This window comes from Nicotiana sylvestris, chromosome 11 (assembly GCF_000393655.2).
Source record: "Nicotiana sylvestris chromosome 11, ASM39365v2, whole genome shotgun sequence".
NCBI classification, from domain to species: domain Eukaryota; kingdom Viridiplantae; phylum Streptophyta; class Magnoliopsida; order Solanales; family Solanaceae; genus Nicotiana; species Nicotiana sylvestris.
In genome coordinates this window covers 29,903,206-29,926,864 of record NC_091067.1, presented here as the reverse complement: position 1 = coordinate 29,926,864, position 23,659 = coordinate 29,903,206, and the positions used below count along the sequence as shown (strand labels likewise).

The following is a 23,659-nucleotide window of genomic DNA, read 5'->3' as shown; positions in this document are numbered from 1 at the left end:
TTTCCCGGACCCCGTGCTAATGCAGGACGTTTTGCGCATTTGGATACCCTTTTTAATTTAAAAAAAGGAACAAGTGAAATTATACAATCTATTTCGACTTGCATGGAATTGAGACGTAATTATTGTCCAAACAGAACAACAACAACAACAACAACAACAACAACAACAACATACCCAATATTATCCCATGTTGTGAGGTCTGAGGAGGATAGTGTGTATGCAGACCTTACCCTACAAATGGAGACAATTGCAAGTTTTTCCACATAAGGGTGTGCAAGTTTTTACACAATAAAAAGAAATGGCACTACTAGACCCTATATAGAAGCTTTAGAAGTAAACTTTAACCAAAAAAGTGTAAGTGAAAAGGAAAGAAGAATTGAAACTTGAAAGAGTTAGCATGTGATGAATTACATCACAAAATGTTTAGGGTGTGAGGGAAATAGTTGGAATGAGGTAATTGGGAGTACTATTTTGGATTCAACTGCCATATAACTTATAGATTTTGAACCTCATATCACAGGTCTCATTTTCTGGACGACTGATGTGGCGATGAAATGAAGTTGTTTAGGAAATTTAAAAAAAAAAAAAAAACTTATTCCAGTTCTATTTTTCTTGTTTTGTTTGTAATAATTGATCTACTTTACTTGTCCCCAACTCTCTTACACATTTGTTTGGCGTTTGGGTACACAAGAGAATTCAATAAGAATGCAAGAATATCACGCCAAGAATTCGAATATTTATGATCTAAAATAATTTTTTAATCTCCTTTACATTATATTAAAATTTTCTTATGTACAGGGGATTTAAAAACTTATATGTATATATAAAAAATATTTTTTTTACGAAAGAAATTCAAATTGAACCCATTTATTGAACTTAGCTCCTCCGTCCAATAATATAGTAATGTTTTTAATACCCCCAAAGCCAATTAAATATTGCAACCTTGTCTTTTAATCCAGGCTTCTAAATTCTAACCTACACCAAAAAGAGGCTGTATTACTTTTCTTATGATCACGTGTTTGGATCCAAGAGAGAATTAAAGTGACAAAAAGAGTTAAAAGCTCTTTCTACTTTTCAGTAACAGTACTCAGGGGATCCTTTTTTCCTTTATGGGTGAAACTTTAATAAAGCTTAATAACTTGAACTATTTGTCAGGAAATTCATTATATTTAACAGAACAAGTTTCTTTATAAAATTCCATTGCTTAACATAACACTTACAACTTGATGGTTTATTTCGTAAAAAAAATCTTAAAGCAGCTTAGAAATTTCATAGTTAATCTACTTTTACAGAAATTAGAAAAATAAAAAGGATAAGGGAAAAATAATGAAAAGATGCATCATACATATACTGGAGAATTTTACTGGTAATTCACTTATTTTTCTAGCTAACAAGTTGATAATACCCATAAAGGATCTAAGTTACATACTCTGATAATGTATAAAGCTTTTAAACTATCAATATAATTTAATCGATTTTTAAGGCATCTGGTAGTCAAAAAAACACCGGCCTCCAACTAATTTGGATTCGCGTCGGATATGCTACTGCAAGATCGATTTTTTAGGCATCTGATACTCAAAAACTACCAGCCTCCAACTAATTTGGATTCGCGTCGGATAGGTTTATGCGAGAGACAGCATTCTCGATCAAGAGGTTCTTATTATCAACTCTTCAACTCAAAACTTCTACTTAAAGTGGGTGATCTCAACCATCCCACCACACTTCTCGATTGTTATAACAGTACAAGCTTGTATAATTCCTGCCACAAAAGGCGAGAAGAACTGAGCTTCTTTTTAGCGCCCATTACTGTCCTTTTCCATGTGACATAAGGTTCTTTCACTCCTGCTCACTGTTCTGGGCTCTCTGGCCCACCTAACTAATTAAATAGGCCCACATATCAATTGTAATGCTCCTTTTCTTGGTCCCACTGAAAAGATAGAACAGAAATACAATAAGGAAAGGGGTTTCAGAAATTATTAAATATTTCCAATGAAAGCATATACTCCTAATGTGATATTCAAGACTAATAAAACACAGCCCACTGGACTAAGCTCTCGCTATGCGCGGGGTCCGGAGAAAAGCCGGACCACAAGGGTCTATTGTACGCAGCCTTATCCTGCATTTCTGCAGGAGACTGAAATATTGCTCTGGTCGTTTCCATCTAAGTCATCTACCATACAATTTGAGTTTTCTGCGGTTAACTTTTCTTTCATGGAATATGAATTCCCTCCGTATGACTTATAGGCAGGAAAAGTTATTCGGGGATCTATTTTCCATATGGTAGATTGATCTTCTATGCGCAGACTAATTCAGAATTTCAAATCAGTAGGTGCTAAATTTCAATACACCCTCTATCTTTGTTGTCCGCCCGCTGTGTACTGTCGATCATACTGACACAAGTAAACTGACTCAAAAAGCACGCGCAAAGCCACCATAATTGTCAAGATGTCAATCTAGCAATCAAAAGATGTACCTTGAATACCCTACATATGTACAAAACCTCTAATATATGGGGAAAAAACACTAGAAAGAAACAGAACCAAAAACTAGAGGGTCCAATGCCATCCCAAAAGGGCACAAAATTTATCTATAGTCTGCACTAATTAATGGGGATGAAGAGGTACTCTGCCATGGCACATGCCAATTTTTAGTTTATATTCTGAACAATTTTCTTGTTCATCTTAAGTATTCCATGAACATTATAAGCAGAAATCATTGACAGAGTTCTATCAAATCTTGTCTTTGTATGGATATTAGCTATCCACATTCCACCCTGAAAATAGTCCTCTAATTTGGGACCTCAACTTTTGACTAAAGCAAAGGGAAAATTCATTATAGGACCAGACACTTATTGGCCAGAGCTTGGGTATAACTATGAAGACTTTGTTTGCTACCCACCAGCATAAAAGAAATAAAGAGAAAATGACTGAAAAGCATAGTTTCCCCCACCATCTTCCCAGAGAGGAATTTAAGATAATAGCTGCTTCCACTGCTATATTTATTTTCTTTGCCAGCTGATACAAATTTCGTACAAACACATACTTTTAAGGATTATTCAATTATCTACGAAAAAGAGTTGAGCTTAAATGAAGCACTGAGAATTCATATAGCCGACCCCAGCTTGTTTGGGATAAAGCGTAGTTATTATTGTATCAACCCAAAAAAAAGTTATTAAAAATATATAAATTCAAGCCGATGGTAAGGATTATAAGCTGACTACCGGAATACATCCGTCGCAGGCCCTCAACCACCTTACACACCGAATTTAAGCAAAAAGAAAGAGGAAAACACAAAACCCAATATGAAAAATGACTAATTTAAAGATTTCAAGGTCCTTAAACATGTGTGAGCCAGTGGGTTAATTTTGTTAAGGTTAATGGATAAAGTTAACAGAAATGAGGTGTTTCGTTATATTTTGTAAAACTAATCACCTACAGTATGCAATTAAGAAGCTTTAGATAAAGATAAAATGTCACTGTACAAGGAAAAAAGAGGATCCACAACTCAGAAGTTGAATAAGTAATAACAACAACTATGCCTCAGTTCCAAGCAAGTCGGGGTCGGCGAGAAGTTGAATAAGTGATGGAGAATTTTTATTTTTGCTACAATAAAGACATCCTTATGGAGTTATGGTATTTAAAATCACATTGAATTTCCAACAGTTTTCAATAAGATGTTAGCCTCAAAACTTCCTGTTTACCTTGTAGACCCAGCCTACTTGACTAATTTATTCAACTACCACAAGCCTGGAAAAATTACCTCCACATTGTGTACATATCATGTGAGATCTTAAAAGGGGTTAATCATAAAACTTAGATTTACCACCTCATTGCCTTCAGTTTACTTTGCAAAATAGCTGATATTTTCAATAAAAAGATATATGTCTGACAAGCATGCACCCATTTTAGTCACAAAACACAGTGTAGTGGTGCACCATATTCGCTGGTTTAAGTTCCTATATCACCCTCTGATTCCAAGCTTAGTTGAGCATTAAGATCAAACTTTTAAGACCAAATATTAAGGAAAATACCTGATATTAACTCAACACAGCATTAGGGCGCAGTAATATCTCATCATGCTTATAACTAGTTCCTAATTATATATGTAATTATACCTACGATCATTCTTTTTACTTAACATGTTCAAATCAGCCGTGTGTAGATTACACAAGATACTAAAAGAGTAAAGTTAGAAGATTATGTTTAGCAGAGAACCCTTTCCTTGCCCCTATAAAATACCAAAGAGAAACTCTAATCGATAGTGTCATGGTTGGATTTCTGACTTCATTCATGGTTGGAATTTTTAACCGAGATTGAGTTGGTTAGATAGTAGGATTTCTGACTTCATTCGTAAGAGGTATTAAGGATATGTAAAAATGATAACTTTTTGTATATTTGGATTTGTAACATATATTTCAATCAAATGTTTGTAGAATATGTATATTTGAATTTGTAACATAACCATTTTAGATTTAGATATACGTTATATAAAATTAATATGGGATATATGTGCAACACACGTGCCCAGAAACTAGTTGTTTTGATAAGTGTCTATTTACAGAAAAGGCTGTAAAGATCCTAGAGCAAAAGATACTGCTAGATCAGTCATCCTACCATTTATCTATTCAATTATATATTATTTATTTATTTTTGGGTTTAATTGCTACTCCTTCCATTCCAATTTATGTGGTGGTGTTTGACTCGGCATGGAGTTTGAATAAGAAAAGAAGATTTTTAAAACTTGTGGTCTGAAAGAAACCATAAATATTCGTGTGCCGGTAAATTATTTCATTACGGGTAAAGTAGGAAGTTTAAAGTTAAATTGTTTCTAAATAAGGAAGTATGATATTCTTTTCGGGACAAACTAAAAGGAAAAGTATGACACATAAATTGGAACAAACGGAGTAATTGTTCCTACTACAATTATTTTGCTCCAACTTATTATAAATAATAAACCTGGAAGGAGAGAGAAGGGTAATGATGTCCCTAGTTGATTCTTCCTGGAACAAACCCTGATTCATTTCTGCTTAAGCATTGTTTCAAAATGGGACATTATTTTGACAGATGTGCTTTGAATTATTTAGATGAAAAGAGAAGGGCGAGCTGTTTGTTATCACCTTTGTTTGACAAGTAAAAGATGGGACGGTAAGATGGAGGAGTTTCCTTTTTTGGTTTTAACCACCCGGTATCTAAAGCTCATTGGGGCTAGATTTGGATTTGCATCAAGTAACTAAAGAAAGTTTAGATCTTTCTACCAAAAGGTTCTCCATTCCCGGGACTTAAAACACAAAACTTCTGGTTAAAGGTAGAAGATTTCCAACCATCCCTCCATACACCCCCCCCCCGGGTCGTAATAGATGGGTTAACCCCTTCATATCATTTTTAGCCATTTGAAGATTAAATGGAAATGAGGAAGTATATCTTTTAAACTTCCATTCAAAATCGCAGTAAATAGCCATCAACTGTCTATAAGTGACCTACCTTCTAGTTATAGTAACTAAACCTACACATGACATTCCCTAAAGCATTTAGAACAGGTTTAATTGCTTAGATTAGTTAACTTACCTTGAAGTGTGTACAACCACAGAATGAACCGTAGACAGCTCCCACGTTTTAAATAGTAGTACAAGAGTAATCAACAGATATACACTTCAAATAATAATAGTATTCAGCTGTCTAGGAGCTATACACAATCGTACCAAAATTGGATGATAACCTACAGATTGTACCTCTCGTACCAGAAGTTGAAGGAAACACTGATACTTGTACTTCTATACCCGCTGCTTTAGAGGTCTGTGAGGCTTTGGAGCTGAAATCATTAAAACAAGAAAATTACTCCAACTTTTGTAGAGGCAAAAGAAGTATGATGTTGGAGAAGAAAGGATATTAATATTGTAGCAATTCACAATTGAAGAAGCTATGAAGATGGGTAAGCCTTCAAGAATTCTAGATGATTTAATTGTCAAAATGAATTTCTTTTTTAAAAGATAGATCAATTGTGAGGATGCAAAAAGAGATTAGTAATGATAGTTCTAACACATCCAGAATATAATAAACTCATATCACCTGCATTTGATTTTACCTGGCTTACCCCCTCCCCCCTCCCCCCACAAAAAAAAAAAGCAGTCACAAAAAAAACAAAATAGAAGAAAATATCAGAACTCAACCCCTTTACTATAACAAATGTACCAAAAAGAGACACTGTGTAATATTAACCAAGCAAAAGTCGGTTTAAACAGTGAGAACCTTACTAACAAGGAAATTCATTTTAAGTGATGATGGTAGTAGTTAGCTCAAGCAAATAAAAAGGTGTAAAAAGTAACATGCAATAGTGAGAGATGAGTATTTATTGCTGAACTTGATGAAAAAAGGCCTTAAGAGTCTTAGCATGTATTTTGTATGCGTAATCCCTATGTAAATTCCACACGACTGAGAAATCTAATTATACTACTTACAACAACAACAACAACAACAATCCAGTGGAATCCCACAAGTGGGGTCTGGAGAGGGTAGTGTGCACGCAGACTTTACTCCTACCTATTAAGGTAGAGAGGCTAATTATACTACTTAATGGGAACAAATATAAAAAAACATGCAATTGATCAAAGAATGTCCTATCATCAATTTTAGACACAGTAAAATGTGAAACGATCACCTTCTCTCCTCTTCCAACTCCCTTCCAAATTTTAAAGAAAATAGCAAAAGGAAACCGTTTACTCTGACAGTGAACTTTTAAATGCTGAAAGAAACTTTTACTGTTTTATGCAAAACATCATTTATAAATGACTAGTAGACCAGTGACAGTCACGTCAATTGTGGAATTGAAGGAGCACTGCTTGTACAGACACTGTACTTTGTTTATATGCCAGGTGACAGCCCACAATTAGGGCAATCTTCTACTATGCAAGATCGGGATAAAAACCTTCTCTGTCTTAGAAAAGTAATATTTGTGATAGCTTTGATGAATTAGTGGAATATGAAGCAACCTCATCATAAAGCTACCACATGCCAATTTAGCTCTAATTTCATTCCAGTGTTACTCCTATCAGATTTTCTAAACCTATTGATTTAATTGCGAAAACACCACATCCTATAGCATGATGAGCGAGGCAAGCAAATAAATCCCTGGCTGAAACAGCTTTAAGTCTGTCAGTCATCATCCACTTTCTGTATGTAGTATCTAGTGTCAAACAACATTTACTAGCATTAGAATGTTATAGAGATAGAGCTATACCATTCGGATTTCCTTGCTCATAGAAGCTCCGAAGAAGATAGACTGCTTCAGAGGCCATTATTCCAGCAGTGCATTTGAAACCCTTTTTCGACGAGGCAAATCCACTGTTAGAAAATGAAAGAAACTAAATATAAAACACCAGTGGGGGAGGGAAGGGGGGGGTTTTGGGGGGGGGGAGGGGGGTTGGCAATTGTAAGTGAACAAAGAAAACAAAAAATTAAACTGATAATGGAGCATGCCGACCTCCTCTACCCACAGCTGGGAAGGCAGAGGGGTGGGATCTCCCACCAGAAAGGGCTAAAATCTTTGTTTAAACCGAAATACTTGATCACGCAGCACGTCTCCCAGAAGGAGCAGGTTTCTTGTTTTCCAAAACGGTTGGCTATGTTATCCACATTCTATAATGGTATAGCAAACATACATCTTTAGATGGATGCATTCCGCATATTTCGACAGGTATGATGTAACTAGTGATGGATGAAGAAGAAAACAATTTTAGACAGATGCATTCCGCATATTTCGACGGGTAAGAATCACTGATGAAGAAAACAGCAAATGCTGAAATCAGGCCAGATCAGTGTAATAATACAAACTACCATGCATTTGAATTTTCACTTAAAGGAACTCCAGACCCTTTCTCAGCTATATTCATTCTCTCAACTTAATTTAAAGTCTCTAAAGCACATCCACAGAATGTTTTTTCTTTTTCCATCCAGAAGAGCAATTTCATGATTCTTCTTTACACACATTACCAATAAGCTGTTTGGCCAAGATTTTAGGAGGCCAAAAGTTCTTTTTTTTTTTCAAAAAAAAAAAAAAGATGCCTGTTTTAGAGAGCTGAGTTGTTTGCCCAAGCTCTGTGGAGAAAAATAAGTGCTTCTAACTAGAAGCATAAGCTGTTTTTATCTTCCTCTTGGTGAAAATACGCTTAGTGAAGCATTTCATATACCAAAATAACCCTACTTAATTTACCTAATAGTTACGCTTTAATTTCATAATCGTGGAATCCGGGCCAGCTTGCTCACACCTCAACTAATTCCAGGGGATAGTTGCTACCCCCCACCAGCACAGGCACCGGGTAACTCAGTCCACCAAAGCTTGGACATATGAGAAGAATTCACCTAGTGTTTTCATAATAAATATTTAAAATTATGTATCTACTTAAAAAAAATTAACAATTAAGTAAATCATTTCATGTCCTTATTCGTAGTTTACTAGTCAAAAGCACATTTTGGGCCAAACACAAATTGCTGGTCAAAAGTCCTTTTCAAATTGATTAGCCAAACACAAGCTGCTTCTCTTCAAAGTACTTTTTCGAAATGCACTTTTCAAAATAAGAAGATTTTAGAAGTTTGGCCAAATAGGTTATAATTCTAAATCATAACAATCTCTTTTGTGCTTACATTGCAAATGGAGAGTATATACCAACAACTATGCCTCGGAAATGCAGAGTATATATACCCCTAATGAAAATATAAAGTCTTCATTGAGGAGGTTTTGAAGAGGAAACAAAAGTATATGATGCCAGCATACACTGTCCAGAAACTATGACCAATAACTTCTTTTGATATTGAAAAGCAGCAGAACTTGCGTTCACCGAGCACCAAGGGGATACCTCTTTTTTTTTTTTTTTTGAATGAAGAAACGGCATACCTCTGTATGTTCAAAAGCTATAGTTGAATCAATCAACAAACCAGCTACCACATATGACTTGTTCTATCTTTGGCTATCCGTTATAGCCACAGTGCTGCAATCTATGGATCAAAACACCAGTACAGTGGTGCCCTGCCTTCAGGCAAACCAGCAAACACTTGGCAAAATTTCAGCAAGTTGGGGCAGCAGAAATGAAAATTGAGGATCAAAGATGGTAAAGCAGAAAGTGAAGGATAGCTCTTGGATAAGTATATCTAACTGGGTTACTAGGCTGATCTTTAAGCCATACATCAAATTGGTATATATTGGTCACTCACAAAAGACTTTCTGTACCCTAACCTTGCCAATGGAAGTGGGCAATGGTAAATTCGTGCGAGAATCAAATTTCGACAGATCTAGGATTAAGGTAACACATGAAGATAAAATATAGAGTACTATTATGCTAATCTATATCTAAGATAAGTAACTCGTTTCAAATCCTTTCTCCCTAACTAATAGTCAAAAACGCTTCTGGCCATAAAAATCTGAAAACTTTAAAGATGTTCCCAACAAAAAAGAAAGGAAACAAAATAGAAAAAGGAAAAGGAGTTTGAGAATTCTAAGCAGACTTCCTTGAAGCAAAAATATGCACACTCAACAGAGAGGCTACTAGGAAATAATAACACAAGGCAGGTACATGACAAGAAAAAAATTCTTTTTTTTTGTTTAAAGATTTAAATAGGCAACTGTAAATTCAAACTTTTTCTCATTTAACAGTAACCATCTTTCTGACGCAGAGTTCAAGAACTGGCCAACATTTTCCACTTGCAAGAAATCTCAGAAATAATCTCTCTGGATTAGGCCAAACATCTCCACAGGTTTTACATCAGCATGCAGCTCATAGGTAGAATTAGCTCGTGGTCTTGCTTCTGACCCTTAGTTCCACTAGATCTCCAAGTGGCCAAAGAAGAGTGGGGATTTTCTAGGTCACAGATATTCTAAAGTATATGACGGGGGAATAAATAATTGACCTAACAAAAGAAGCTACTATTTGTGTCTGGGTGCTTTTTCTTGAAAAGCTGAATTATGAAGAAGTAAATTCAGTGATAAATATCAGCTCGGGGTCAAACCTAGTGGGAAGCTGAGAGCAGCTGGTATGCAGTGATAGTATAGATCCACAACCTCCAAATTTATCATTTGCACATCCATAATATGCCTCTTTTATTCCTAGCAAAGGAAAACAGGTCATGCTCGAGAAAGGCGCTAACGTTTATATAAAGCAAGACTAACAGATAATGAAATGCTTCAACATACCAAGATATGATAAGGCTGCTGCACACATTATACACGGCTCACAAGTAACATACAGCATGCAGTTTGAGAATTTTTCGGAAACTTCAAGAGGTGAAAGTCCATTTTTCTGCCACTGTTCAACTAGAAAATCAATTGCTTCCATCTCCGCATGTCTTGTAGCCTGGATTCACGGAAAAGCTTAGCCAGGTTTACATTATCAGGAAATGAGTGCACTTGAATGCAGAAGGCCTTAAATGTTACTAAAAGCCAATAGATTTTAACCATAACAAGGAAATAATCATGCAAGTATCAACTGCAATAGTCTAATATAGGAAATCAATTTCAAAAAATGCAATGGCTATATATTCTTCTTGGGCGAGATAGTAAAAGATCTGTGCATATTGATCAATGTTACAAAAATCTAAAGTAGAATAATATCAACTAAAACAAGATACAAGAGACAACAGTACAAAGCTAGCTAAATTATTGTTTTCTAGGGTGCCATAGTAAAAATATGTGCATTTCATGAAGCAAAAAAAACAGAATATATTACCTGTGACATGATATGAGGCAAACAATGTGATAGTGTGTGTGTGTATACATAGATAAGCGGACTCAGACTGGGTTTCAATTTTTTCGGATGAACAATTTAGAAAAAGGATTTTTTTCTTTTGACATGGTAAACCTCAACTTCCCTCACAACCCCGACCGACAATGGTTTTTTGCCAAATTTCCACTTGGTGACTCGAACCAACCTCATGTTTGTGGCGGAGGATACTTTCTACTAGGCTATCCCTTTATCCTATTTTTCAGAAAAGAGTGTGTTAGTTTGATAGTTAAATAGTAGTAAATAACCCTAATCCCATATGTATTATGAGTATGACATGTATTATATATATAGGGCTCATTGTATCATTGTCAATATTAATCAATAATATATTTTCTCCCGTGCATTCTCACATGGTATCAGAGCATTGGTGAGATAATTATCGTTGTGCGTCATTCCAACGACATCCGGGAAGAAATTAGTCGTCACCGTGCAATTTTCCGGTGACCCGAGTAGATGTTTGCATCAAAACCACTTTTTACCGGTGTTGTGCATAAACCAACACCACCACAGTGTTCTTCGTCTCCGGGCGACCAAACCCCACCAAATCCCACCGGAAAAAAATCCATCCATGCGCCGTCACGCGCCGACCAGAGTGATTTTTTCCAGGCGAGATCTGTCCACGCGCCGGCGCGTGGACCTCCTTCCAGTCAGTTTCTGACGAAACTCCTTTTGGACAGCCTTCTCAGGACATTATTCCGAGCCTACCCATCAAGTTTACATCAGATTCCGACGACTTTTTTATTTTCCGGCGAGCTACAGTGTTTCTGGTGAACAGTAACAGTGAAACAGTGATTTCCGAACAATTTTCTGACCTTTTCCGGCGTGAACATTATAATGTCATTCTCATTAGAAGCCTTAGACTCACAATTCGTTGGATCGAATGCATTAAATCCAATCCAGATGGTTTCTTTACGGGATTAAATTGGGTTCCTTCAGTACAAAGCACGTAAACAGACATCTTCAAGATTAGCCTCCGTTGTTCCAACATATAGTAGCATGACTTGTGTCTCTCAATCTTCACCTTCTGAGTCTTGGGTCATTTATTCAGGTGCATCTGATCATATTTCTGGTAACAAATCTCTTTTCACTAGTATTTCATATTCTCAATCTCTTCCAACAGTCACAATGGTCAATGGGTCTCAAGCCATGACAACTGCAATAGGTCAAGTAAGTTCGCTTCCTTCCTTACCTTTAGACTCAGTTCTTTATATTCCTGGTAGTCCTTTTAATATCATAGCCGTTAGTCGCTTAGCCAAATCACTTAAATTTGTTGTTTTATTTCTTGATGACCTTGTTTTTATACAGGAACGCAGTACAAGGCGGATCATTGGTACCGAAACGTGAATCAAATGGACTTTATTACCTTATCCTTGCAAAATTACATAGACTCGCATCTTGTCTTCCTCCAATAACTTGTCCCGTTACAGATTCACCAGATTTATTACATAAACGGTTAGGACATCCCAGTTTGTCAAAATTTCAGAAAATGGTACCTGGCTTATCTCACTTGTCCACTCTAGAGTGTGAGTCGTGTCAGCTCGGTAAGCATACCCGCTCCCATTTCCCGTGGCGTCTTGATAATCAAACAGAGTCACCTTTTACTTTAGTCCATTCAGATGTTTGGGGTCCTAGTCGGGTTAGTTCTACCTTAGGATTCCGCTACTTTGTCAGTTTCATTGATGATTATTCCAGGTGCACTTGGATATTTTTGATGAAAAATCGATCTGAGCTGTTTTCTATTTTCCAGATCTTCCACGCTGAAATTCAAAATCAATTTGGGATTTCTATCCGCACATTTCGTAGTGATAATGCCCTAGAGTATTTGTCTTCCCCATTTCAGCAGTTTATGAACTCCATGGGATTATTCATCAAACATCTTGTCCGTACACATCCCAACAAAATGGGGTAGCTGAAAGAAAGAATAGACATCGTATTGAAACTGCTCGTACCCTACTCATACAATCTCATGTTCCGCTGCGTTTTTGGGGGGGATGCAGTTCTTACATCTTGTTATCTTATTAACCGTATGTCATCTTCAGCTATCCAAAATCAAGTTCCATTCTCTGTCCTGTTTCCCCACTTACCTTTGTTCTCTCTTCCATCCCGTGTCTTTGGGAGTACATGCTTTGTTCATGACCTTACTCCAGGAAAAGATAAGTTAGCTCCTCGTTCTCTTAAGTGCATATTTCTGGGTTACTCGAAAACGCAAAAGGGATATAGATGTTATTCTCCTGACCTTCAGCGATTTCTTATGTCTGCTGATGTTACCTTCTTTGAAACCCAATCATACTTCACATGTCCAGTTAATCACTTAGATATTTCTGAGGTGCTACCTGTTCCTTCTTTTGGAGATTCAGTCCCTATCTCTCATTCATCTTCCTCCATAGCTCCATCGCCTACAGTTCTAGTTGCAGCTCCACCACCTATAGCTCCAGTGCCACCACCTAGTCCAGTTTCACCAATTATAGCTCCAGTGCCACCACCTAGTCCAGTTCAACCTTCTACAGCTCCACCACTCCTGACTTATCGTCGTCGTCCGCCCCCAGCATCAAGCCCAGCTGATTCACGTCCTGCACCTAATGCTGCTCGGTGGGCCGGGCCTGAACCGGACCGGACTGGGCCCGCGGTCCTAACGGGCCTGGTGGGCCGGTCCTGGGTGGGCCGGTCTTGGTGGGCCTCCTGAGCCCGTCACGGGCTGGTCTCCATGGTTGAGCCCACGAGCCCGGGACCGTTTGGCCCGGGACCGGCAGGCGGGCCTGGGCCGGTCCTGGCGGGCCCAACGGCTATTTTTAAAAAAAAAAAAAAAAAAAAAATTCAAACGGCCATATTTAAAATCTAGCCGTTTGGGCTGAAAATATGACCGTTTTTTAAGTTAAAAAAATGGCCATTTGGCCCCCAAACTTTATTTTAACCCCAAACTTTATATAATTACACTTTTCCCCATTTCTCAACTATAAATACCCCCTCATTCTTTCATTTTTATTCACCAATTCATCAATATCTCTCAATCTCTCTCAATCTCTCTACTACAATTACTTAATTTATTGTTGAAATTTCGTGAAAAATTGTGAAGTTGTTGAATTGAAGTTTTCAAGTGTTCAACGATTTTCAATTTTCAAGAAGTTGTTCGGCAATCCGGTAAACTCGTTTCAACTCTTACGTTTTTAGAATATATTTTTGTGTGGTTTAGTTTGCATAATTATAATTAATATGGCATTTACTTTGAAAAAAATGTTTGGTAAAGGAAAAGATAAAACCGGTGAAAGTAGTGGCCAACCAACTACCCTTCCCCCGGCTCCCCGACCTAGAAAAGATAAGCAAGTTGAAAGTAGTCGCCAACCTAGACGTCCTCCTCCTTCCGTAATTCTTGATAGTGATCACCCTTGTTTTCAATTTACCGATAGTGAATTTTATCATAATGTTGCACCAGGTGATAGATTAGATGATGAAATTATGAATGCTCTTTATCCTAATGAAACCATCTTAGAAAATAATGAGGAAAATGAGGATGATGATGAAACTCAAGCACCGGATTTAGATGATACACCTACTAGTCCTCTTAATAACCCAAGTGATGCACCGGTCGACCCACCTGTAGAAACTCCTACTTTTAATAGAGAACCTGCTAAACGCTTAGAAACATCATTAGTTTGGAATTTTTTTACTCAAGTAAGAGAAAAAAATAAGGCTAAGTGTAAAACTTGTGGGAAATTAATGTCGCATAAATATGTAGGAGACCGTAGCGGCACAGGTAGTTTGACTAGGCACATAAAAACACACCCTAGAGATAAGGCTAGATTTTTTCAAATGAAAGCGCATCTAGAGGGGACAAGTGTAGATTCTGCGATTAACCCTAGTACAGGTTCAAATCTAGTTCAACCAGGAATTAACACTGTCACTGGAGGTATTTTATATTACGATCCAAATAGAGATCGTGAAGAATTAGCAAAGATGATTACTGTTATGTGCTTACCTTATACTTTTGCTTCTAATCCTAATTGGGTTCATTATATTAGAAGAGTGTTTAATCCTACTTATAAAGGTTGGCCTCGCGCAACAGTTAAGAGTGATATTTATAAATTCAAACATGAATATGAACAATATTTGCGTTATTTATTTACTCATATACCTAATCGGATTTCTATTACTACTGATATTGGTAGAAGTGGTAATGATTGTGATTACCTAACTGTTACAAGTCATTGGATAGATGAAGAATGGATAATGCAAAAACGCATAATTGCATATAGAATAATTAATTCGCGTCACACAGGTAAATTTATAGCTAACACTGTTGCAGATATTTGTAGATATTTTTGCTTTAGCGATAAAATAATGGCAATTTCAATGGATAATGCTTCTAGTAACACTAGTGCTATAGGCATGCTTACAACAACACTAAATCCTGCATTTACTAATATTTTCCATGTTAGATGTATTTGTCATATTTATCATTTAATTGTCGGTGATGGTATGCGAATATTAAACATAGAAATTGAAAAGGTTAGAATGGCTCTTAATTGGCTTTTTTATTCAAACCGTAGAAGTAGACTTAGAGAGTATTTTAAAAAATGTGATGAATATGGCCTTAGAGAAAGAAAGGTTCCTAAACCTTGCCCGACTAGATGGAATTGTATGTACGAAAGTTTAGTAGTAGCATATGAATATAGAAACCCAATTAATGCAACGTTTAATTCTCGGGTAGGTGGTGAAGATGATGATGAAATGCTTACCACTCAAGATTGGACTAATGTTAAAATTCTTTTAGATTTTTTAGAACATTTTCAAATTGCAACAAATGCATTTTCTGGGCAATATTATCCTACTATTTCAAACTGTTTAGTTTATATTGCAGCACTATCTGATTTGTTTGTTGAATTTAGTGAGGGTGGGGATATTTATGAACTTGCTATAAATGAAATGAAACAAAAGTTTAAAAAATATTTTTTTCCTATCCCTCCTATTTATGGTCTTGCTGCAATGCTAAATCCTACAATGAAATTGGGAGGTCCTCATTTTTGGTATTCAAATATTTATAAGGCTTTAGATCTTTCAAATGAGGAAATTGCGACACTTGCAGATGCAAAAGCTTCAATTAAGATTAACGCTCAAACTGTTTATAATGCTTATCAACTTGCCTTAGAGCATGCTAGGCCAACTATTCCAACCCCTACTTCGTCTAGCTCACAATCCTCTAAAAGAGTTGCGGGCTTAAAAGCTCTTAAATCTTGGACGGAGTTCAGGGGGTCTCAAGGTGAAAATTATGATGAAACTTCACATCTAAATGAGCTTCAAGTTTATTTGTCTCAGGGACTTGAAAAGGAGAATCCAGACGGCTCTTTTGATCTTTTGGAATGGTGGAAGGCAAGGGAAAAACATTTTCCTGTTCTTGCAAGGATGGCTCGGGATATTTTATCAATTCAAGCTTCAACTGTTGCATCAGAGAGCGCTTTCAGTCAAGCAAGACTGCAAATAGGTGATCATAGAGCGTCTATGAGGGATAGCTTGGAAAAATCAGTATTGTTTAGAGATTGGATCCGCTCGGAAAGAAGAAACTTTGGAATTGCAGAAGCACAACCGGCGATAGATGAAGCTTATGAAGAAATGATAGCGGAACTTGCGGAGGATTCGGCTTCGCCCGGAAGTGGTGATGAACAAGCTTCTTTTCCACCACCACCAACGCAACCTCCTCCGAACCTTGAAGGATTTATGAGATTTGTTAGAGATAATACATAGAATAATATGTAACTTGTATTTTGGCACATCTTCCTTAGTTTTTTTCCTTCTAATGGTGGTATTAGTACCTTGTTGTGCTCATTCCATTGGGGGAAGGATGACTAAGAAAGATATGTCATTTTTTGGTAATAAAATTTATTGCTTCTACCCATGAGCTTCTTTTCGCAATATTTCTTTGTCTATACTTAGAATTATTTATATGCTACAATATATACATAATATACAATATATATACTACAAGAAAATATATTTATAAGCTACAATATATACATAAGATACAATATATATACTACAAGAAAATATATAAGAGAATATATATACATAAGATACAATATAATATACTACAAGAAAATATATTATGCTACAATATATACATAATATACAATATATATACTACAAGAAAATATATTTATAAGCTACAATATATACATAAGATACAATATATATACTACAAGAAAATATATAAGAGAATATATATACATAAGATACAATATAATATACTACAAGAAAATATATTATGCTACAATATATACATAATATACAATATATATACTACAAGAAAATATATTTATAAGCTACAATATATACATAAGATACAATATATATACTACAAGAAAATATATAAGAGAATATATATACATAAGATACAATATAATATACTACAAGAAAATATATTATGCTACAATATATACATAATATACAATATATATACTACAAGAAAATATATTATTATGCGAATATATATACATAAGATACAATACATATACTAAAAGAAAATATATAAGAGAATATATATACATAAGATACAATATAATATACTTCAAGAAGTGATATTTATGCATGACAATTTAGTGTTTTACTATTGTTTTGTTATTTTCTTTTTCGTCAAGCACTTTAATAATTAGATATACATATATACTACATATTAATATAGCCATGATACTACAAGAAATTGTCTTAAAAAAAAAAAAAAACCCGCTAGGCCCGCGAAGCCCACGAGCCCGGCCCGTTAAGCACAGGACCATGTGGGCTTAGGCCCGTCACGGGCCGGTTCCACCCATTAGGCCCACGAAGACCGGGACCGCCAGAGCCCGGGACCACGAAGCCCGGGACCGCGAGGCCCGGCCCGTTAGGCCCACTAAGGCCCGGGCCCGGGACAAAATACAGCATTACCTGCACCTGACCCTGCTAATACTGCGGACTTGTCTCCTCTTAATCAACCGATTGCACTACGAAAAGGTATACGGTCCACACTTAATCCTAATCCTCATTATATCGGTTTAAGTTACCATCGTCTCTCATCATCCCATTGTGCAGTTGTCATCTTTGTCCTCTGTTTCCATCCCTAAGTCTACAGGTGAAGCACCGTCTCATCCCGGATAGCGACAGGCTATGATTGACGAGATGTCTGCTTTACATACGAGTGGTACTTGGGAGCTTGTTCCTCTTCCTTCGGGTAAATCGACTGTTGGTTGTCGTTGGGTGTATGCAGTCAAAGTTGGTCCAGATGGCTAGATTGATCGACTTAAGGCTCGTCTTGTTGCCAAAGGATATACTCAGATATTTGGACTCGATTACACTGATACTTTCTCTCCCGTGGCTAAAATTGCATAAGTCTGCCTTTTTCTATCCATGGCTGTTGTTCGCCATTGGCCTCTCTATCAGTTGGACATTAAGAATGTTTTTCTTCACGGTGACCTTGAGGATGAGGTTTATATGGAGCAACCACCTGGTTTTGTTGCTTAGGGGAGTCTAGTGGCCTTGTATGTCGGTTGCGCCGGTCCCTCTATGGTCTAAAGCAGTCTCCTCGAGCCTGGTTTGGTAAGTTCAGCACAGTTATTCAGGAGTTTGGCATGACTCGTAGTGAAGCTTATCACTGTGTATTTTATCGACATTCTGCTTCAAATCTCTGTATTTATTTGGTCGTTTATGTTGACGATATTGTTATTACCGGCAATGATCAGGATGGTATTAGTAAGTTGAAGCAACATCTCTTTCAGAACTTTTAGACTAAGGATCTGGGCAGATTAAAGTATTTTCTGGGTATTGAGGTCGCTCAGTCTAGCTCAGGTATTGTAATCTCACAACGGAAGTATGCCTTAAATATTCTTGAGGAGACAGGAATGACAGGTTGTAGACCTGTTGACACTCCGATGGATCCGAATGCTAAACTTCTGCCAGGATAGGGGGAGCCTCTTAGCGATCCTGCAAGATATAGGTGGTTGGTTGGTAAATTAAATTACCTCACAGTGACTAGACCTGACATTTCCTTTCCTGTGAGTGTTGTGAGTCAGTTTATGGATTCTCCCTATGATAGTCATTGGGATGCAGTTGTCCGCATTCTTCGGTATATAAAATCAGCTCCAAGCAAAGGCTTATTGTTTGAGGATCGAGGCCATGAGCAAATCGTTGGATACTCAGATGCTGATTGGGCAGGATCACCTTCTGATAGACGTTCTACGTCTGGATATTGTGTCTTAGTAGGAGGAAATTTGGTGTCTTCAGAGCAAGAAACAGAATGTGGTTGCTCGGTCTAGTGCAGAAGCAGAATATCGAGCAATGGCTATAGCCACATGTGAGCTAATTTGGATCAAACAGTTGCTCAAGGAGTTGAAATTTGGTGAGATTAGTCAGATAGGACTTGTGTGTGATAATCAAGCTGCTCTTCATATTGCATCAAATCCAGTGTTCCATGAGAGAATTAAACACATCGAGATTGACTGTCACTTTGTTAGAGAAAAGATACTCTCAGGAGATATTGCTGCAAAATTTGTGAAGTCGAATGATCAGCTTGCTGATATTTTCACCAAGTCCCTCACTGGTCCTCGTATTAATTATATATGTAACAAGGTCGGTACATATGATTTATATGCACCAGCTTGAGGGGGAGTGTTAGTTTGATAGTTAAATAATAGTAAATAACCTTAATCACATATGTATTAGGAGTAGGACATGTATTATATATAGGGCTCATTGTATCATTGTCAATATTAATCAATAATATATTTTCTCCCGTGCATTCTCACAGAGTGTTTGCAGAAAGTCATTTTTTCTCTAGCCTTCTGGTGAAAACAAAATGACTTAGCTTTAGGAAAAACATTGAAACGCTTTAGAGGCTAAATATAAAATTTTGTATAGTTGCTCAGTACCACGGAGGGTGAGATATCACTACTGCAACACAAACTCTTGAGTACAGCACATCTTTTTCTTTGATAAGTTCATTAGAGCATACATGTGGACAACATAGGCATAAAAGATTTCTTGAATACAAATGAATAGAAGTATCCAAGATAAATTATCTATAGCATAGATATTGACATTAGGTTAGCACCTAACAATCTAACAAAATGGAAGATGCCTAATAAGATCTTACTAAGAAAAAATAAGAGCTGAAAACTTACATTTCTTGTTTCATTTGTTCGATTTCTTCCTGAGGCAACAACTTCCCCATCCTCAACAATAACGCAACTGGACTGAGAAATACATAATCAAATATGCGAACTGACCAAAGCACAACTAAAGAAAAGACAAGGACATAGGGAACTGCATCAAAAGGGATTCATGATAAAAAGTACAATTTGGTAGGAGAAGTTACAGTCCAGATAAATTTTATTCCACCCAAATTCTGTTACGCCTTGTGGGCATAATGTTTGTAACATGACTGTTACACAACTTACATACTATTCAACTCTTCATTAAGGTCTGACAGAGGTTTCAATGAGAGCAGTTTTGAATTGACTTAGCAAAAATGTTCATCTACCATACAAATGGGAAATTTTAGTGTGTATCCACAATCATCAACAAAGTAACACTCAAGGAGGCATAGTTTCTTATGTCAACATGGGCCTAATTGAGGAAGAAATACCACCAAGGCACCAATACGTAAAAAAGAAGGTTCTGTGGATGCACTTCCCCGAGAGCTAAAATAGATTATGCTAAGAACTTATTTCCGAAGAACACAAATAACTTCAACAAGAATCTCACCCCACCGGAACTTCAAGATTGGCCAATGCATCCTTTGCCTGGCAGAAGAAAAAAGTATTAGGAATATGGCCAGAATTGCAATAAAAAAGCAAAAATAAAAGGAAACTAGTATCCTAAGTCCTAACTAGGTTCTATATATGGTGACAAAAGAAGGAAGAAAGAGCACACTGTGCCCAGATTGCACAGATAAGCAGTACCGAGTCAGAGTTTTGAACTACAAAGTCCTACCCGATCATTTTACCGCTAACTTTTCATCATGACCCCAGCCAAAAGACTTTTATCTCAATTTTATACCCATCATTTTGTGGAGGAGACTTGCTTAAAGATTGTGTTAGAGAAACAAACTGGAAAAAAAGTAGTAGAAAACAACTACAAATGACTTTATCAACTCCCTCAAGAATAATATAAATCTGACCTCATAATTTGAAGAGCTGGGGAGCCAATATGTAAAGGAGCCTAACAATAATAACTCTTAACTTTATGGGACCAAGATTGGAAGCTTAATAATTAAAGAGGAACCTAACGACAGGATCCTAAAAGATCAGGAAACAAAATATTATACTCCTAAATCAACCCAAAACAAAGGTACTAAAGGAAAGACAGCTTACCCTATTAACATAAACAAATAAATAAACAAAAAGAAGGATTTAAATTATAATCAAACTATGGTTGCTTAAATTAAATTCGGGCTACAGCAAAGTGAACAAAAAAGTTTCTTTCTTTTTGTCCTCAGTAGAAGTGTGTCTTTCATCATTCTTATTAGGACGGAACAAACTTGACTATCAGTTTCCACTTTTAAGATCAACTAGTAGTTCCACATTTCAACTAGTGGCGGAGCTATGTGGAGGAAAGGGCCTTTCATTAAAAGTTATACTGTGCAAATAGAGCCAAAATGAATTTTGTTTGGTTATATATTAGTTGTCAGATCCCCTTGATATAAGGAATAAAGTCTAGTGAAGTGGCAAATGGGCCAAAAGTTGCTTTAGATCACATGTTCAAATCCCATGACTCACATTCTATTTAGATATTTCTGAATCCCCTTGTATAAATTTCTGGCTCTGCTAGTGACCTCAAACTTATAATTTTACATTTGATTGGAGAATCATCATAATAAAATATACACACACATACAATAGGTCCATACCTGTTCTAAAGCGAGCTTCATAAATTCAAATGTCTGGTCCTCGTAGCTTGCCATCTGCAGTCAAATAAGCAGAAGACATGATATAACTAACAAGAGAAAGGAGTCAATCAAACAGACAAGGATTTTTCAATACAACAACGCGTCCACAACATCTCCAAGTCTTATAGACATTTTATCAAACAGATGGTGTCCTAGTATGAAATGTTACATGTAAATCACAAAAATAAGTAAACAATGTCAAAATATATGATACACGCTATCAGAAGGAATTAAAAAACGAACCAAACAAAGAAAAGAGACGCACTTGGAGAGGTGAAGCTCGTTGCGGGTTTTTTTCTCGACCACTTTGCGATTTGAGTATTGTGGCAAGTTGAAACAAACCCTTGTAACAGAGGATGGATTCGATTTTTCAGACTGTAACGCTGAACATATTAAACTTTTTAACTTATGTGTTCGGATTGTGGGACCTATATTTTGGAATAATGGATTTTATTGAATATTTAAGTCTTTCAAAAATTTCTTGGCATATAATAGGATTTTTCATTTCGAAAAAAATAAGCCTATGACACGCAATACCGAAATGTTAGACTCGTTGAATCGCGAGTCATTATTCTTCTATCTGCTTATAGAGGAGATTTCAACTATCTTCAATAAGTGTATTACACTATCTTTATGCACCATAAGATTTTATTGTTGTAATAAAAAATTTATGGTTGATTTGGTCCAACAATTGATATGATATATTTTATAATTGTAACAAGCTGAAATTAATATATATAGAGAGAGAGGGGTTAAGGTGACGCCTCTCATGACCCAAGAGAATTACCTATCTTTTTTTAGTTTTTTTCTCCTTATTTTTTATTATCTTATTTTTAAAAAATTAAAAAGTGTCTAAATACATTACTCAATTAAATAAGGAGAACATTTAAGAAAATGAAAGATAAGGAGACCTAAATCGCCAAGACCTTTAATTTTCCAAGAACTCTTCATTCTCTAGAACTTCTACCTTTTCATTTTCTCCAACCAAATAAATGAAGGAAAAAAGTGATCGTGGATAAAGTGGAACGTTGAACTACAGGGGTAGTTTGGTTTGAATACGGCTTATGCCATGATAAATTATATTAGTATAAGTTATGTTGTGATTAGTTATGCTGAGATTATTTTTTATCCATTATTTGGTATGTTGTATTAAATATGACAATTGCATAATTTGTAAGAAAAATGTATAAGTTATCCCAGTGCTAATTACCACACCCTCTATAAGGTATAAATTATCCCGATGCTAATTTTAATCCTGCGATAACCTATACCTGATTTGCTAACCAAACGAAGTATTAAAATGGTATTAAATTTTTATATCAGCACTATGCCTTCTTATTATCGCTAACTTTCCTTGAATTCCCTCATTATTATTTTAGGTACACTAGACTAGAGGGATTACGACTTACATAATGTTGATTTCTTTTTTAATCTTATATACAAAAAGGGCAAAATACCTTAAACCACCCTTAAACTTGGCTCAGATTATTAATATCTTCCCCGAACTATGTCAGGTCTTAATTAACCCCCCTCAACTTGGCCTTTTGAGAGCCATTACCCCCTAGATGCTGATGTAGCAAAAAATGTAGGTGCACTCACCTACCACGTGAATTTTTCTGTCTATGTGGTATTTTTGAAAAATAAAATATTTCAACTATGTATTTTTTATAACTTTTTAGATGCCTTGTCTATTTATTTCAATTGCATAAATTTTTATTTTCAGGTCAAATTCAAAAAAAGATTAACTAAAACTTTATTATATTTTGCCAAATAAAAATATTTAGTCTAAATAATGTAGTTATATCCAATTTTATTATAAATTTTATTCGAAAAAAATTATCTAAAAAAGTAATATTTTTAAAAAGGTAAAAAAATATTTTATTTTTCAAAAAGTGCCACATAGACAGAAAAATCCACGTGGCAGGCGAGTGCACCCACACTTTTTGTCACATCAGCGTCTAGGGGTAATGGCCCTCAAAAAGTCAAGT

At 36.1% G+C, this 23,659-nt stretch overlaps 1 protein-coding gene across 1 annotated transcript; it reads right to left on the bottom strand.

Annotated features, from left to right (window-relative positions):
• Nucleotides 1-1,313: 1,313 nt before the first annotated feature.
• Nucleotides 1,314-22,108, bottom strand: LOC104212040 (tRNA-specific adenosine deaminase TAD2). The gene is made up of 9 exons (XM_070162345.1): nucleotides 21,915-22,108; nucleotides 21,633-21,686; nucleotides 20,489-20,526; nucleotides 19,906-19,972; nucleotides 10,180-10,339; nucleotides 9,996-10,092; nucleotides 7,234-7,337; nucleotides 5,729-5,808; nucleotides 1,314-1,927 (listed from the first exon to the last, which is right to left on the bottom strand). Exons 2-8 carry the CDS (start codon nucleotides 21,684-21,686, stop codon nucleotides 5,771-5,773), a joined length of 558 nt encoding a protein of 185 aa, XP_070018446.1. The 5' UTR covers nucleotides 21,915-22,108; the 3' UTR covers nucleotides 1,314-1,927; nucleotides 5,729-5,770.
• Nucleotides 22,109-23,659: the final 1,551 nt, after the last annotated feature.

Bases quoted from the DNA above. Each gene is read 5' to 3' on its own strand.
- LOC104212040 (XM_070162345.1), bottom strand. From the start codon at position 21,686: ATGGCAAGCTACGAGGACCAGACATTTGAATTTATGAAGCTCGCTTTA. The intron at 20,527-21,632 runs GTATGGACCTAT...TTCTTCTGCCAG, and splicing joins TGAAGCTCGCTTTAGAACAG to GCAAAGGATGCATTGGCCAA. The intron at 5,809-7,233 runs GTATAGCTCTAT...TAATGATTTCAG, and splicing joins TGAGCAAGGAAATCCGAATG to CTCCAAAGCCTCACAGACCT.